Here is a 16,791-nt window from a genome sequence, read left to right as displayed (position 1 = left end):
ATCATTTTGTAGGCATCAAATGTCCTGAAACCTCCTCTAAAAACTTTGATGAAATTGTACAACAATTTGTTGATAACCATCAAAACTTATTTCTTCAGGCAATTGAAGGGGTCAATAACATTCCAAAAACGTTTAGTTTCCACCACCAAGTTGCCTTTCAAATACATGACGTTCATCCACATCTTATAATATCAGTTAGGAAGGCCAGGTCTGCTACCAATGTCTCATTACTGAGTGATGGTTGCCTCTCTCCTTTCATTTCCATAAACAATGCAATTTCTTCCGAAATTGCACTTTGCCTCTGCTAACCCAACGTACTATGCAGTCATCAGGAATATCACCATAAGCTGCTTCCACCTCATGCAAAAAGCATTTAAACTGGCAGTGGTTGACACTGTGGTGCCTTATAAAATTTACACACTTCATCATGACCTTCATGACATCAGCGAATTTCACACTTTCAGCACAAAGGGTTTCCTGGTGCACAAAACACTGTGTGCTCAGTATCTCTTTCTGGAATTCTGTCTTGATTTTTTCCTTCAGGCAAGTCACAAAACCTTGCTGACTCCCAACCATTTGTGATGCACCATCTGTTGCCACAGAACAGAGGTTGTCCCATGGCACGCGCATTTCCTACAGGCTCACAGACAACCTCAAATCTGTCATGACCACCTCATAAACCTGTAGTTCTGGATTAATGCTCCTAACTAATATTGCAAGTTGAACAATGTCTGTGATATCTGAGGTTTTTTCAAGGGCTAACTTTAAAGCTGTAAGAGTCTGGCACTTTTGATTTTCCAAATCCGTTCCCACATCGCAGTTGGTTGGTTGGCTGATTTGGGGGAAGAGACCAAACAGTGAGGTAATCAGTCCCATGGGTTAGGGAAGGATGGTAAAGGAAGTCAGCCATGCCCTTTCAAAAGAACCATTCTGGCATTTGCCTGAAGCAATTTAGGCAAATCATGGAAAACGTAAATCAGCACAGCCAGAGGCAGGTTTGAATTGTCATCCTCCTAAATGCGAGTCGAGTGTGCTGATTAACTTGCCACCTCACTTGGTTCCATATTGTGGATACAACATGACACCATTTGCTTGGAGAAGCAAACGCCTTCAAATTTCGTAGTGTCTCCTGGCACTAAGCACTCTACGATGGCGATCAGGCACAATTTCACCAAGAGCCCCATTGAGAATAGTGTTCCAGTTGTTGCAATTATGTGTGCAGCTTTGCAGCTTGCTCAAAGCACCGCATCAGTTGAATCTTCATTGGCGTCAGCAACCTTCAATAATTGCATAAAACATACTTAATAAATGAAATCAATACATACACAGAGAGCATAGAAGAAATATGTATTCATCTGTTGTATTTATTTTTTCATTTTGCATCAGATTTACCTTTTTGCTGAACTTTGCCTTTCAGTATGATAATGAGTTGCTTTCTTGCATTACTGTCCACCACATCGTACTGTGTCACGTGGAGAGACATGTATTAATGCTGTATATTATACTTCTTTGTCATATTCAGAACTTAATGACACACAAGACACTGAGGTAACCCATCTTTCTCAACAAAAAATAACTGTTCGTCCCAACTTGGTGAAAATGGCAATCGGCAGCTTATACTAAAATGTAGACTTTCACGGCCGGAAAATATCATGTCCATTATAATTATCCGGGCTGTTATGCCATGGTCGGTTGATGACTTCTGTGTCGATTCCCAACGTTTCGTCTCCGACTGCGGGAGACATCTTCAAGGGGGTCTGTAGCTCAATGGAAGGTCCAACACACCCACTGGCTCGCTACTGACTGCTGCTAAATTCCGTGTCCGCGCGCTCCCACGCCGCGGCGTGACGTCACGTGTTTTGAAAACGCCAGTGCACTTGGCCGCTGTCTGTCGCCGTCGATTGCCGTTGCCATCACCCAGTAGTGGGCGGGTGGTACACATCATCTTTAACACCGGCATCCATATGCCGTTTAATTTCACACCCTCCTCCTTACAGTTGAAATTATTTGCGTGTTTAGCGATTTCGATTGTCTCCCTGTAGAGCCTTTCGTAATATCCGCTTGTGGCCGCTAGTACTTGCGTCTCCTCGAAATGAATATTGTGGTTCCCTGGCTGGAAAGCATGCTCCGCAACAGCTGATCGTTCCGTTTCTCCTCTTCTGCAATTTCTCTTATGCTCTTCCAAACGTTTAGAAACAGTTCTTTTAGTGGTACCCACATAAACATCACCACAGCTGCATGGGATCCTATACACTCCAGCTTTTTCCAGCGGTTTGCGAGCGTCCTTGGCAGGCTTAAGGTATTCCTGTATCTTCCTGGTGGGCTTGTAAATTACGGTAATATTCCGCTTCGTCAAGATCCTCCCTATTCTTTCCGTTACATTTTTAAGAAACGGCAGGAAAACCTTAGATTTTGCAGTAGCCTGTATGTCAGTATGATTTCTGCGTGGCTGCCTCAACGCACGTTTTATTTCGGCGGACGAATATCCGTTCTTCATTAGTGCATTGTGGAGATGTTCCATCTCAGCGTCGAGCAACTCAGGTTCACAAATATTTCTAGCTCTGTCCGCTAACGTCTTGATAACACCCCGCTTCTGTTGTGGGTGGTGGTTCAAATCCCGGTGCAAATAACGGTCCGTGTGCGTGGATTTGCGGTATACTGAGGGGCCCAAACTACCATTTTCGTTTCTAAAAACAAGCACATCGAGGAAATGTAACTTGCCGTCTACCTCCTCCTCCATTGTAAACTGAATTCTCGAGTTTATACTGTTCAGATGTTCGTGGAACTGGCTTAGTTCCTCCCTACCATGTCTCCACAGCACAAACGTGTCATCCACGTATCGGAACCATACATTTGGTTTTTTGCTGGCAGTACCTAAGGCCTGTTCTTCGAATTACTCCATAAAGAAGTTTGCAATTACGGGACTTAGGGAGCTTCCCATAGCCACGCCATCCATTTGCTCATAAAACTGTTCATTCCACTTGAAGTATGTGGTCGTCAAACAACACTTAAACAGTTCTGAAATATCGGCAGGAAAAATTCGATCCAACTGTTCCAATACATCATTAAGTGGAACCATGGTAGACAGTGATACCACATCGAAGCTGACCAATATGTCCTCCAGCTGGACCACTATGCCATTCAATCTGCTGATGAAATGTGTCGAATTCTTTATATAAGAGTCCGAACGGCCCACATGTGGTTTTAGCAGCGTAGTCAAAAACTTGGCTAACGAGTAGGTGGGCGAACCAATGGCACTTAGTATCAGTCTTAACGGCACATTTTCTTTATGAATTTTGGGCAATCCATAAAGCCGTGAAAGTCTACATTTTATTATCAGACGCCTCTATGGGGAGAAGATGTCAAGAGAAGTGTGATGCCTGGAAGGACTCCAGAAGAAGAGAGTGCAGCTTTTGTGTTCCCTCACATTCCTGTCTCGTTGCAGAGCCATCGGCGTTATACCGACGTTTCTGAAGATAAAGCAACTGTTCTATACGGGAAAGGCACAACGCATTTTCAAATGGACTGAGGAGGCCTTACTACGAGAGCGCATTCAGCAGACCCCACGGGACTTGGCATTCACAAACTGTAAGTTAATGTCTCTCCATATTACGATCAGTAATAAACTGTGCACCAGTGACTGGGATAAAATTGATAGACTACTGCATGATACCATGGGGAGGCATATGTTGACAACGTCTAGTAGACAGAAGAAGAAGTTTGATAATTTGCTACCTAATCAGACTGTTCGGCATTTAGACGTTTCCCGGACCGTTGTCAATTTGTCCATACGTTCGTTATCTGATGATGAGACATCTGTGCTTGCCAAGGGAGGAAATTTTGCTGTTAGTCCACGTTTTGTGCCCACGGAAGAAATTATAGCCAGTGTAGAAGCAGGAATTTGCAGTGTGGATTCTGTAACAGCTGAAGAAATCCGTATAGAAACAGTAAGAATATTAGCCAAAGCAAAACCGCCGAAAAGTAATATAACTGTGGGTGAGAGAAGAGCTTTAAAACTCCTGAATGACGATGATAGTATTTTGGTTCTCCCAGCTGACAAAGGAAGCGCAACAGTGGTCATGGAAGTGGCCGACTATCGGAGTAAAATTACTGATCTACTGGATCCGCAAGCATATAGGAAGCTGAATAACTTTCAGAACTGTTTAAGTGTTGTTTGACGACCACGTACTTCAAGTGGAATGAACAGTTTTATGAGCAAACGGATGGCGTGGCTATGGGAAGCTCCCTAAGTCCCGTAATTGCAAACTTCTTTATGGAGAAATTCGAAGAACAGGCCTTAGGTACTGCCAGCAAAAAACCAAATGTATGGTTCCGATACGTGGATGACACGTTTGTGCTGTGGAGACATGGTAGGGAGGAACTAAGCCGGTTACACGAACATCTGAACAGTATAAACTCGAGAATTCAGTTTACAATGGAGGAGGAGGTAGACGGCAAGTTACATTTCCTCGATGTGCTTGTTTTTAGAAACGAAAATGGTAGTTTGGGCCCCTCAGTATACCGCAAACCCACGCACACGGACCGTTATTTGCACCGGGATTTGAACCACCACCCACAACAGAAGCAGGGTGTTATCAAGACGTTAGCGGACAGAGCTAGAAATATTTGTGAACCTGAGTTGCTCGATGCTGAGATGGAACATCTCCACAATGCACCAATGAAGAACGGATATTCGTCCGCCGAAATAAAATGTGCGTTGAGGCAGCCACGCAGAAATCATACTGACATACAGGCTACTGCAAAATCTAAGGTTTTCCTGCCGTTTCTTAAAAATGTAACGGAAAGAATAGGGAGGATCTTGACGAAGCGGAATATTACCGTAATTTACAAGCCCACCAGGAAGATACAGGAATACCTTAAGCCTGCCAAGGACGCTCGCAAACCGCTGGAAAAAGCTGGAGTGTATAGGATCCCATGCAGCTGTGGTGATGTTTATGTGGGTACCACTAAAAGAACTGTTTCTAAACGTTTGGAAGAGCATAAGGGAAATTGCAGAAGAGGAGAAACGGAACGATCAGCTGTTGCGGAGCATGCTTTCCAGCCAGGGAACCACAATATTCGTTTCGAAGAGATGCAAGTACTAGCGGCCACAAGCGGATATTACGAAAGGCTCTACAGGGAGGCAATCGAAATCGCTAAACATCCAAATAATTTCAACCGTAAGGAGGAGGGTGTGAAATTAAACGGCATATGGATGCCGGTGTTAAAGAAGATGTGTACCACCCGCCCACTACTGGGTGATGGCAACGGCGATCGACGGCGACAGACAGCGGCCAATTCCACTAACGTTTTCGAAACACGTGACGTCACGCTGTAGTGTTACCTTTTATTATCTTCTCCTCATTAGCTATTGAAACAACATCGCTTTGTTATGTAATTTTAATTTTCACCAAAAGCACATTCAACACATCACGGAAAAATACACGTCTTTCGTATCAAGACAAGAGAGAGAGACCTCCATTAGTTCTTAAAAACAAAAAAACTACGCAAAAGTAAAAAAAAAGAACAAAATTATTTATAAAATCAGTCGCTGGCGCAGCGCTCTTCTGCGTGCGCGATCGTAAATTATAACTTTGCGGAAGTCAAAGTACCATTACAACGCCGTGGCGCGGGGGCACGCGGACACGGAATTTAGCAGCAGTCAGTAGCGAGCCAGTGGGTGTGTTGGACCTTCCATTGAGAAACGGACCCCCTTGAAGATGTCTCCCGCAGTCGGAGACGAAACGTTGGGAATCGACACAGAATTCATCAACCGACCACGGCATAACACCCCGGATAATTATAATGGATGTAATGGGAGGCTTCTTCTAGAATTCACTATCACCACTGCATCCAGTATGAAGCACAAGACATAGCTTAGAGACAGGCATGTAACACAGTAGTGCACCTGTGCAGCGAAATAGACCCTTATGGTGAAATAGGGAAACCAGTATTAGAATCAGAATTCAAAAGAGCTTTGGAAGACTTAAGATCAAGTAAGGTAGAAGGGATAGATAACATTCCATTAGAATTTCTAAAATCATTCAGGGAAGTGGCAACAAAATGACTATGCACATTGGTGTGTAGAATGTATGAGATTGGCAATATACTATCATACTTTCAGAAGGACATCATCCACACAATTCCGAACATAGCAAGAGCTGACAAGTGTGAGAATTATTGCACAATCAACTAAACAGCTCAAGCATACAAGTTGCTGACAAGAATAATATACAGAAGAATAGAAAAGAAAATTGAGGATCTGTTAGATGATGATCAGTTTGGCTTTAGAAAAGGTAAGAGCACCACAGAGGTAGTTGTGATGTCACAGTTGATAATGGAAGCAAGACTGAAGAAAAATCAAGACACATTCATGGGATTTGTCAACCCAGAAAAAGTGTTTGACAATGTAAAATGGTGCAACATGTCCAAAATTGTGAGAAAAATAGGATAAGCTACAGAGAAAGGTGGTTAATATACAACATTTACATGAACCGAGATGGAACAATAAGAGTGGAAGACCAAGAACAAAGTGCTCAGATTAAAAAAGGGTATAAGGCAGGAATGCAGTCTTTCACCCGTACTGTTCAATCTCTACATTGAACAAGCAACGAGGGAAATAAAAGAAAGGTTCAAGAGTGGCATCAAAATTTACGGTTAAAGGATATCAATGATACAATTTGCTGATGACATTGCTATCCTCAGTGAAAGTGAAGAAGAACTGCATGATCTGTTGAATGGAATGAAAAGTATAGTGAGTACAGAATACGGACTGAGATTAAATCAAAGAAAGAATGAGATAATGAGAAGTAGAGGAAATAGAACAGTGAGAAACTTAATATTACAACTGTGGACCACGAAGTAGAAGTAGTTCAAGAACTCAGCTATCTAGGCAGCAAAGTAACATCTGGATGGAGCAAGGAGGACACAAAAACCAGACTGGCACTGGTGAAAAAGGCATTCCTGGCCAAGAGCAGTCTGCTAGTATCAGACATAGGCCTTAACTTGAGGAATAAATTTCATAGAATGTACATTTGGAGCAAGGCATTGTATGGTAGTGAGACATAGACTGTGGGAAAACCATAACAGATAAGAACCAAAGCCTCTGAGACATGCAACAGAAGAATGTTGAAAATTAGGTGGACTGATGAGATAAGGAATGAGGAGGATCTCCGCAGAATTGGCAAGGAAAGGAACATATGGAAAACACTGACAATAAGAAGGAAAAGGGTGATAGGACATCTGTTAATGCATCAGGGGATAACTTACATTATACTAGAGGGAGCTGTAGAGGGTAAAAGCTGTAGTGGAAGACAGAGACTCCAGCAAACAATTGAGGATGCAGGGTGCAATTGCTACTCTGAGATGGACAGATTAGCACAGGAGAGGAATTTGTGGTGGGCTGTGTCAAACCAGTCAGAAGATTGAAACTTCCTGGCAGATTAAAACTGTGTGCCGCACCGAGACTCGAACTCGGGGCCTTTGCCTTTCACAGGCAAGTGCTCTATCAACTGAGCTACCCAAGCACGAATCACGCCCCGTCCTCACAGCTTTATTTCTGCCAGTATCTCGTCTCCTACCTTGGTAGAAGATTGGTGACCAGAAAACGAAGAAGAATAAGAAGAAGACAACATTTTGAGTAATCTTGGACACTTTGTAGATAATGTGATTATACTCAAACACTGTCTTAGAACAGCTACCTTATTTTCAGTCAGACAATGATAAGATGAAAAAGTAGTGCAATGATTTCCAGCTTTCTTTAAACGTTTAGAAATGTAAAATTGTACACTTTACAAAACGAAAACATGTAATATCCTATGCCTACAATTCCAATAAGCCACAGTTGGAGTCAGTCAATTCACGCACATACCTCATTATAACAGTTTATAGGAACATGAAATACCATAGAACACTATCAATAAATCACAGTTGAATTTGGTCAACTCACATAAATACTTTACTGTAACAATTATAGGAATATGAAATGGAAGGATCATACAGACTTAGTTCATAAGTAAACCACATGGCAAACTGTGGTTCATTGGTAGAATACCAGGGTAATGCAATCAGTATATGAAGGATATTGCAAACAAAACAATTCTATGACACAGTCTACAATATTGCTACAGTATGTAAGAGCTGTATCATACAGGATTATAATGAGATGTGGAATGTATGCAGGGACGCTAGCATAAATAGTCAGAGATTTGTTCAACCCACGAGATAGTCACAAAAATCTGAAACAAATTATGTGGCATATGCCTAAAGATCAACATAAATCATTGCACTAAAGCATACTTAGAAAGTATCAGGAACCAACCTCAAACGACTTTGTAGAAATATACTACAATTTATGTATCACTCGCACAGGTTCTGTGAAGGCACAATTACACTAATTACAGCACACACAGAACCATTTAAGCAATCAGTCTTCCCATGCTCCATACGTGAAGGAGCGGCACTATATGTATTCTGAAACACAGGTGCATTCCGAGCACAGAGCTCTCATTGAGTTTCTTTTGGCAGAAAAGCAGAGCATCACAGATATTTATAGGCACTTGCAGAATGTCTAGGGAGATCTGGCAGTGAACAAAACTACGGTGAGCCATTGGGTGAGGTATCTGTCATCACTGCAACCAGGTTGCGCAATCCTGTATGATCTTCCATGAGCCAGTTGGCAATTCACAGCTGTGACTCCTGCATTGAGGTTCTAAAATAATAATACCCTATTAGCACCCAATAAACACAAAAAAAGATTTACAGGTTCTGCCATGCTTGTAATACTAGAGCACAGCAGGCAGAAAAGACCAGCTGCGTGCCACCAACCAGTTATCTAACCGCAACATCCGGTCCTTATCTAGACCATAAGTTAATTTAGTGTAATGCCGTGCTAAGTAGGCCTAAAATATATAGGAAGCACGAAAAGTCAGAGACTAAGTCCAAGAAATGGTTGTTACTTGCCAACACACTCATCTGAGGTGATTGTCAAATCACAATCAAACACACTGCTGCACAACTGTACGTCTCCCAAAACTTCACTGGACAGCTCTTTCTCATACACACCACATCCTGGATCTCGCTCGTTCTGACTTCCATCTGTTTGGCCCAATGAAGGATACACTTTATGGGAAGCAGTACCTGGATGATGGCCAGATGTTGGCCAGTAGAGTGGTACTATGTGGGCATAGAGGCCCTCCCAATAAGATGGCATAGGATCATCACATCAACCAGACATTTTGTTGAAAAACATGGTTTTGTTGTCAAAAGAGTGGGGAATAATATGGTGTATTGGAAACATGAATAAAGGCAACCTGCTTTTAGAAAAAAATGAGTTGCATTACTTATTGAACACCCCTAATATTTCAGCTCTTGTTGCATAAGTTTCTCAAATAGCATGCCAATTTTGAGCAAAATTTTCTAAGGGCAGAAAAAGTGGTGTCAATCATCTGCAGTAGACATCCAAGAAAATATTGTTGCAGCCTTTCCTGACAAGTGAAACTATGATCACAACTTCACAAAAATACATATATTCTCTTATGTGTTTTGTTGTTTATAGCTCCTCTGTGAATTAAATCGTGTATATATTGACCACAACACCAGGCATAATGTAACCTGCACAATGAGCTAATGCATTAGCCAGTAGCACAAAACTGGGTGAACTACAGAAGTACTAAAATCTTCAATTCTCTAAAGAGCAATATCAAATGCATGGGCAGGAACACATCTTTGTTTAAACATAACTTAAGAAAATAACTCCTAGACATAACACATTAGCCTTTGGACGAACTCTTCACAGAAAGTAAATAAAATCCAAGATTCATCTGAAAAGTTCAGTGAATGGCCTCAGAATATAAAATACTTTACTGGCCTTCACGGTAATCACCACTAATCCTCCAGCTGGGTGCAACACAGACATTTGCGTTAAGCTCTTCCTGAACAATGTCGCGGCGCCTGTGGTTATTGTGTCGGACGTAATTTCTGGTCTGTCTGCACATCAGAAATCATGATTTTCCCATTGAATATTTTTTCTATTTCTCAGTAACAGCATAGGCTGCTATTTAATGGTCAAACTTTTTTTGTTGCTCTGGAACATCACAGGTCATTATTTTCCCATCTGAAAGGCCGGAAGTCACATGTTACATATTCTCCAATTTCTCACATATGATTACACATGTACCTTCTTGCGACAGTAATTTTGTATCTGTGTCCTTGCGATTGTTTATGGAACCTTGCTTTAAGATGTACAACACTCAGAAAATTTATCAATGTGTTTATTCTGATTTTTTAATGTTTTATAATATGGAATGCGATGTTCACATTTCCGGTATTATGTATTTACATTAAATGTCAATTAAAAATCAACTTAAAGTAAGTTTTTGGTTTTCTTGTTACATTACTATAATTCTATCCTTCCAGCTACCCTAATTATTGAATAAATATGCCCCAAGATTTTGTACAGAAAAATAAAATATCACCTGCAGTTGGAAACTGTCAACAAATGCTTCTCGTGGAATCACTCGAAGTACTAAAGCTACATGTTATCGGACATCCGCAATGTCTGCTCGTTCAACTTTCTTGCACAACTGTGCTTTTACACCCTCATTATTCTCCAGATTTGGCACCAGCAGACTTCTTTTTATTTCCTCAACTTATATTAGCCCTGTTACTCTTCACAGATGTTGCAAGTGACCACAGTGCTTTGAGTGATTCCACAAAAAGCGTTTGCTGGCAGTTTCCACCAAATTTACAACCAATTTCAGAAGTGCACTGTAGCTAACTGTGACAATTTTGAAGGCTAGTAAAGGAATTTTGTTTGTAACTTTTGTTTCCTTTATTTTCTGCAACCATTCACCAAACTTTTCAGACATACCTTGTATAAAAGTTCTGTTCACACCTGTACAACAGCGATAAACACTATTATGTGATTATTAAATGACCCAATGTTTAGAATAGTATTTTTTATATCTCTTCTTGCACCACTGCTTGCATTCTGCCTACAATTTGTCATTTCACAGTAACTTTCCTTCACAATAACAACAAAGTTAACAAAGGGAACAACATATAATCCTTACAGAGCTCTATGAAATGAATGTATTGTTTTTGTGTGTTGAATTACCTCAGAAAATTATTTCACATGACATCAATGATTGAAAGTATACAAACTAAGCTAACTTTCTAATGCTTTCATAAATAAAAGTAGCAATTGCACACAAAGAAAACATTGTTGTCGTCAAGCATTTGAGATGGTATACTACATGCAGTTTTCAATTCAGATTTTGATCAACATAAAAACTCAGGAATTCTGAATAATCAGTTTTACATATTTCCTTTCCAATGGACTGTACTGTTATGTGCTCCCCTGCAAAGAATTAAGTGAATTATTGTTTTCCTAAGTTAAGTAATATATCAATAACTAAGAATCAATCAACAGTACTTTTGTATATTTTATTTATTGCTGCTGTTTGCTTCATCATACTGGATAAAAGGCTGACATAAGCAGGTAGTCTCAAACATAATTCCTGTAGCTCCATTATACAGGGTGCTGCCGAGCTGTCTGACACATTTCAGATGTTCATAAATTTTGAAATGGAAACAGGAAAGATAAAGTGAAACAATCTGTAAATACTCTGAAATATGCCACTTATTATCCAAATTTTACCTGCTTGTTTCTTGAAAGTGTGTCTGAAAGGTGGCCTCCATTTAAAAAAAGCACTGTTGTAAGTACATCCTGAAGCTATAGTACATGTGTCTCTGTAGGTTGCCATCAATAGTTGCAACTTCATCAGCAGTGGCTTGTTCTACTTCTTCAATGTTCACTATACAGCTCCGGAACATGCATTCTTTCAAGAATCCCCACAAGAAAAGATCTTGGATAGTAATATCAGCTGACCAAGAAGGGCAAGTGGTACCTCCAAAATGAGAGATAAACTTCCAAACATTCCGCCAACAACAAACCTACTGTTTTGAGTGGTGCAGTGTACTGCATCTTCTTCCCACAAACAAAGAATCTTCCGGTCAATGCCTAGCTGTTGTAAGCAAGATCGAATAAAGTTTTCTATGGCAGTGACATAATACTGTAAATTAACAGTCATTGTTTAGCCATCTTCCTCCTCAAAAGAAATACAGGTCTACAAACCCAAAAACACCAAATCCACACCAAGCGTCACTTTGGGACAGAGCAACAGCTTTTTGTGTAGCTCTATAAATATAAGAGAAAGGAATTATCCCACTCACTTTTGGGAAACTACAAATCTAAACACGAGTGGCTCGAAAGGAATTTGAACTGCTATCTTGCCATGTCTAAACCATTGCACTAGATCGCTCAATGCAGCTCAGAAGGTACTGTGTGCTCTGTTTGTTGATGAAGCCCAGATGGAGGAAATGGGCTTCATTGGACATGAAGAAATTATTCATAAAACCAGGTTTTTCGCTTACCAAATTGATCATGATAGTGCAGAAATTAGCTAGTGCTTCTTTGACTCTGGGGTTAAGTTTCTAAGCAATCTGTAAGAATCAAATCTGAGCTCCTCACACATCTGGCATAAACTTCTTCAACTCTCCCCTAAAATGCGAGACTGCTGGCACTAAAGCATCAAGGACTAAATACAAAAGCTTCCCCAACACTCTGCAAGTTTTTGTGTGTGCACACTGGTCTCAGAACTCTGTGCTTCACATTGCACACATTACTGCTGTTTTCTAACTGCTCCGACCAAAGCAGTATGGAATTCTGAGATTGTATCTGACAGTGTCACCTAACATGTGTTGCACTTTTGTTGCAATTTAGTTTTGCAATATACAGATAATAAGATGCTGTACACTCCAACATGCCTTTGCTACAGGAATATGAAATGGTATTCTCTCCTTTACCCTTTGTCTCTCTGCCTCCCAATACAAGCTAATGTGCATTCACAATATTCATGGTCAAACTGTGTCAGTCAGCTCCACACTACCCTGTAATATGGCACATTAGAAACTTCTGAAAAAGGAATGAGAATGGGATGTATATCAAGGCCAATCACTTTTCTCGTGTGTGATTTGTGATACAAATAGCACCCCAACTCATGCTTTTTTCACGTAACATCATAAAAACCACTGACTGCATTGAGGATTTCTTTCTGGGAGAACATAGCACACTACCTCAGATGGAGAGTCATTGACAGATGTAGAAATAACTCCACACATGTTAGGACACTTGCCATTCATGTTGTATATTACTTATTTGCAGACAATATTAATAGTAACCACAAACTAGTTGCAGACAACAGTTATTTATAATCCGAAAAAAGACTGCACAAATATTTAGTCTCATCTTGCAAAGATTTCAAAGTGGTGCAGAAAGTGGTCATTTCCCCTGCATGTTAAGAAATGTATAATTTTGCACTTCACAGAATGGATACACACAATAACCTGTAACTACAGTATCAATGAGTCACAACTGGAATTGATCAGCTCATACAAGTACCTGGGTGTAACAACTTGTAGGAATATGAAATGGAATGACCACATAGTCTCAGACATAAATCACATAGCAGATATCGGTTCATTGGTACGATACTGAGGAAATGCAGTCAGCCTTCAAAGAGGACTGCTCACTAAAAACTCGTGCATCTCACGCTAACCCTAAAATGATGTTCAAGAATTGGGAATTGTACCAAACAAGACTAACAGAGGATATTGAGTATACACAAAGAAAGTCAGCACGAATGGTCACAGGTTTGTTTGACCCTGGGAGAGAATCACAGAAATGCTGAAGAAACTGAACTGGAAGATATCTGAAGATGGATGCAAACTATCACATGAAACTCTGCATACTATGAGGTCTGTTCAAAAAATTCTGGAACATTCCTAATTTCTTGCCAATGGTGTCTTGGAGTGAAATGCAGTTCGCATCCCTGCACACGCCAGTGTTTAATGCGTATCTGCCGGCAGTTTCACTGTTGTATGTCCATTAATTATTGTTCAGTGCTGTATTGAGTAGAACATGGTGTCACATAGTTTGCATATTTCGAGATGGTAGTGTTAGAGGAGCTATGCGCCTGTGTTAAATTTTGCATGAAACTCACGAAAAATGTTACAGAGTCACACCAAATGATGCAGTAAACCTATGGTGATGAGTGCTTAAGCCATACTAGGTGATACAAATGCCTCACAGGGTTTAAAAATGGCCAGACGGAGGTAAAGATGACCCTCAATCAGGACACCCTTTGATGTCTGTTGACGATGCTTACATCAGGAACGTCAACAAAACTGTGCATGACAATTGAAGACTGACTGTCTGAGAGGTTGTAGTGCAGAAGAATGTAACATTTCAGTTGGATCATGTCATGAAATACTGACACAGCATCTCGGAATGCATTGTCTTGCTACCAAGTTCATCCCGCGGCTCATGAGTCAAGAGCAGAAAGAGCTTTGCCTCGCAATCAGTGTAGAGCTTTTCAAGTGCACAAATAAGAATGAGATGTTCCTCAACAGCACTATAACTGGTGACGAGACATGGGTCTACGGTTATGATGTTGAGACCAAGGTTCACTCTTCGCAATGGGTTGGAAAAGGTTCTCCAAGAACAAAATGTGCTTATCACGTCAATGCAAATGTCAAAGCCTTGCTGATAGTTTTCTTTGACTTTGAAGGATCAGTTCATCATGAATTCATGCCACAGGGAGAAACTGTTAATCAATGGTACTTTCAGGACACATTGTGACACCTGTGAGAAGCGAATGGCGAGACAATTCATGGCTCTTGCATCATGATAATGCAGCTGCACATTTGTCCCTGTTGGTACATGACTATTGCACAAAAAATGAAATCACTGAGCTGCCTCATGCTCTTACTCTCCAGACCTGACCTCTGTAGACATTTTTTTTTATTTCCAAAGTTGAAAACCCTATTGAAAGGACAAAGATTTGTGATGACAGAGAAGATTTGCAATGACAGACCAGATAAAGGAAAATTAATGGACAGCACTTTGTGCGATCCAGAAAGAAGCGTACCAAGACAGTTTTCACCATTGGAAGTGGTGTATCAATTGTGGAGGAGAGTATTTTGAATGAAACCATGCACAAAAGTAAAATGTAAGTGTAGAAAAATTTTGTGGACAAAGTTCCAGGATTTTTTGAACAGATATATGTTTCAAGCATCAACTTTAAGAGATGAATCTAGGAATATACTACAACCCTCTTTGTATTGCAGTTGCACAGATTCCCAAGATGAATTTTAAGTAATTACAGTGTGCACAGAGGCATCTAAGGTATCATTCTTAGTGTGCTTCACATTTGAATGGAATCAAGGTAGCCCTAATAACTGCAACAATAGGGCATTCTCTCCACCAAGCACTTCACAGCGGTTTGCAGAGTGCGGTTGCAGATGGAAATGTAGGTGTAGGTGTAAAGGAGTGGTTATCAGTCATATCAAACACCTTTCATCGTGTTGTGCACAGGGGATTTCAGAGATTATATTTGGATGTAAAGACACATGAATTTTAGTACTTACCGAAGTTTCTTCTTTAACAGATATGTACTCAATCTCTCGCTCCGGAACACCATGTAGGTCAGCCCCCACCTGAAGGGAAGGAAATGAGTCATGTACATGTGCATCACAGAGAACAAGCAGCACAGATGCAACCAGTCTACAGAATATACATGATTACACCATCACAATTTAAAACCTGTGCCAGAATGAGATTCGAGCCCAAATTTCCCCCTTATTGCAAGACCCATCACTCACCCAGTCACTAGGGATAGAAACAAAATGAACTGAAGGCCCTCAAATTAAATAAACTGATCAAAAGGGGATGAAAAGAATCATTCACACTGCAGACTCTGCTGTTTATGAATGTTTGGGTGACATGAAGTTGCAGAGATTGTGGTGTTGATCATTGCAGTTTTTCTGTGGACTTTGAATGTGCATATATTTTTGTGTCTTGTGATACTCAGCCAAAAGCATGAATTACCTAGACCTAATAGACAGAGAATGAAAAACATGCAATCATTTTTAAGTTTCATCTGTTAACTTATTGGGTAGAACAGGTAACACAAATCAAAGAAAAGTGCCTTTTATGACACTGTTTACAGTGACAATACACTGATATAGATTATTTCAACATCATGTGGGTTATATTTGTGACAACTAGCTACAATTACCCTATGTTGTGCATTTCACAGTGGTTTGCAGAGTATGTGCACAGATTATGTGCAATCTGAGAGTATTTTTACAAACAACATACATCAATACAACCTTCTCAGTTTTCAAGCTGTATTACTTTCAATAGAATACTAGACATTTTGATAGCTGTCTCCACTATGGTCATGAGGATTTCAAATCACTGACTATTGGGTCTGGTATTACGTTCTGCTTATATAGAGGCAATGGCAGCATCTGGAACCTTCCAGATAGAGCCAGAGTGGCAAATGCACAGAAGGCAAGTTGGGCATCTTCCAGCAGCTCCGTCCTGCTGAGGGACCGAGTCACGTCAGATGGCACAAGAGGCCGATGCTGCATTTGGAACTGCCACTCCCACACCCCTACAAGAATCAAGCCTCCATCTTTGCTTTTGCTTACTGTCCAAACCCTGACCCCATACTTTACTAAGTGTGTACCCTCGCTCTCTTTTAAAACTGTTGCTGTTTATTCTAATATTGGCTATGTCTTTTAAAGCAGAATCCCAATATGATGGTGTTCGAGCCAACTCTCTCGTCTTTTCAAATTGTATTTTATGCCCATTTTTTAGGCAATGTTTAGCCACAGCTGCCGAAGAGATACAGGCCGAGATCAGTGCTCTGCCCCACCACAAAG

The 16,791-nt window shown here is 40.6% G+C and overlaps 1 protein-coding gene across 7 annotated transcripts in view; it reads right to left on the bottom strand.

Annotated features, from left to right (window-relative positions):
- LOC124551113 (zinc finger protein 70-like) overlaps positions 1 to 16,791 on the bottom strand; it is a 147,433-nt gene that overhangs the window by 88,703 nt on the left and 41,939 nt on the right. For all 7 annotated transcript variants that reach the window (XM_047126053.1, XM_047126052.1, XM_047126059.1 and 4 more), the window contains one exon: positions 15,490 to 15,558. In XM_047126053.1, the coding sequence (XP_046982009.1) occupies positions 15,490 to 15,558 (69 nt within the window). The remainder of the gene's footprint in view (positions 1 to 15,489; positions 15,559 to 16,791) is intronic.

Source organism: Schistocerca americana, chromosome 9 (genome assembly GCF_021461395.2).
Source record: "Schistocerca americana isolate TAMUIC-IGC-003095 chromosome 9, iqSchAmer2.1, whole genome shotgun sequence".
Lineage (NCBI taxonomy): Eukaryota > Metazoa > Arthropoda > Insecta > Orthoptera > Acrididae > Schistocerca > Schistocerca americana.
The sequence above is the reverse complement of the archived record's forward strand: the minus strand, read 5'-3'. Positions and strand labels throughout refer to the sequence as shown.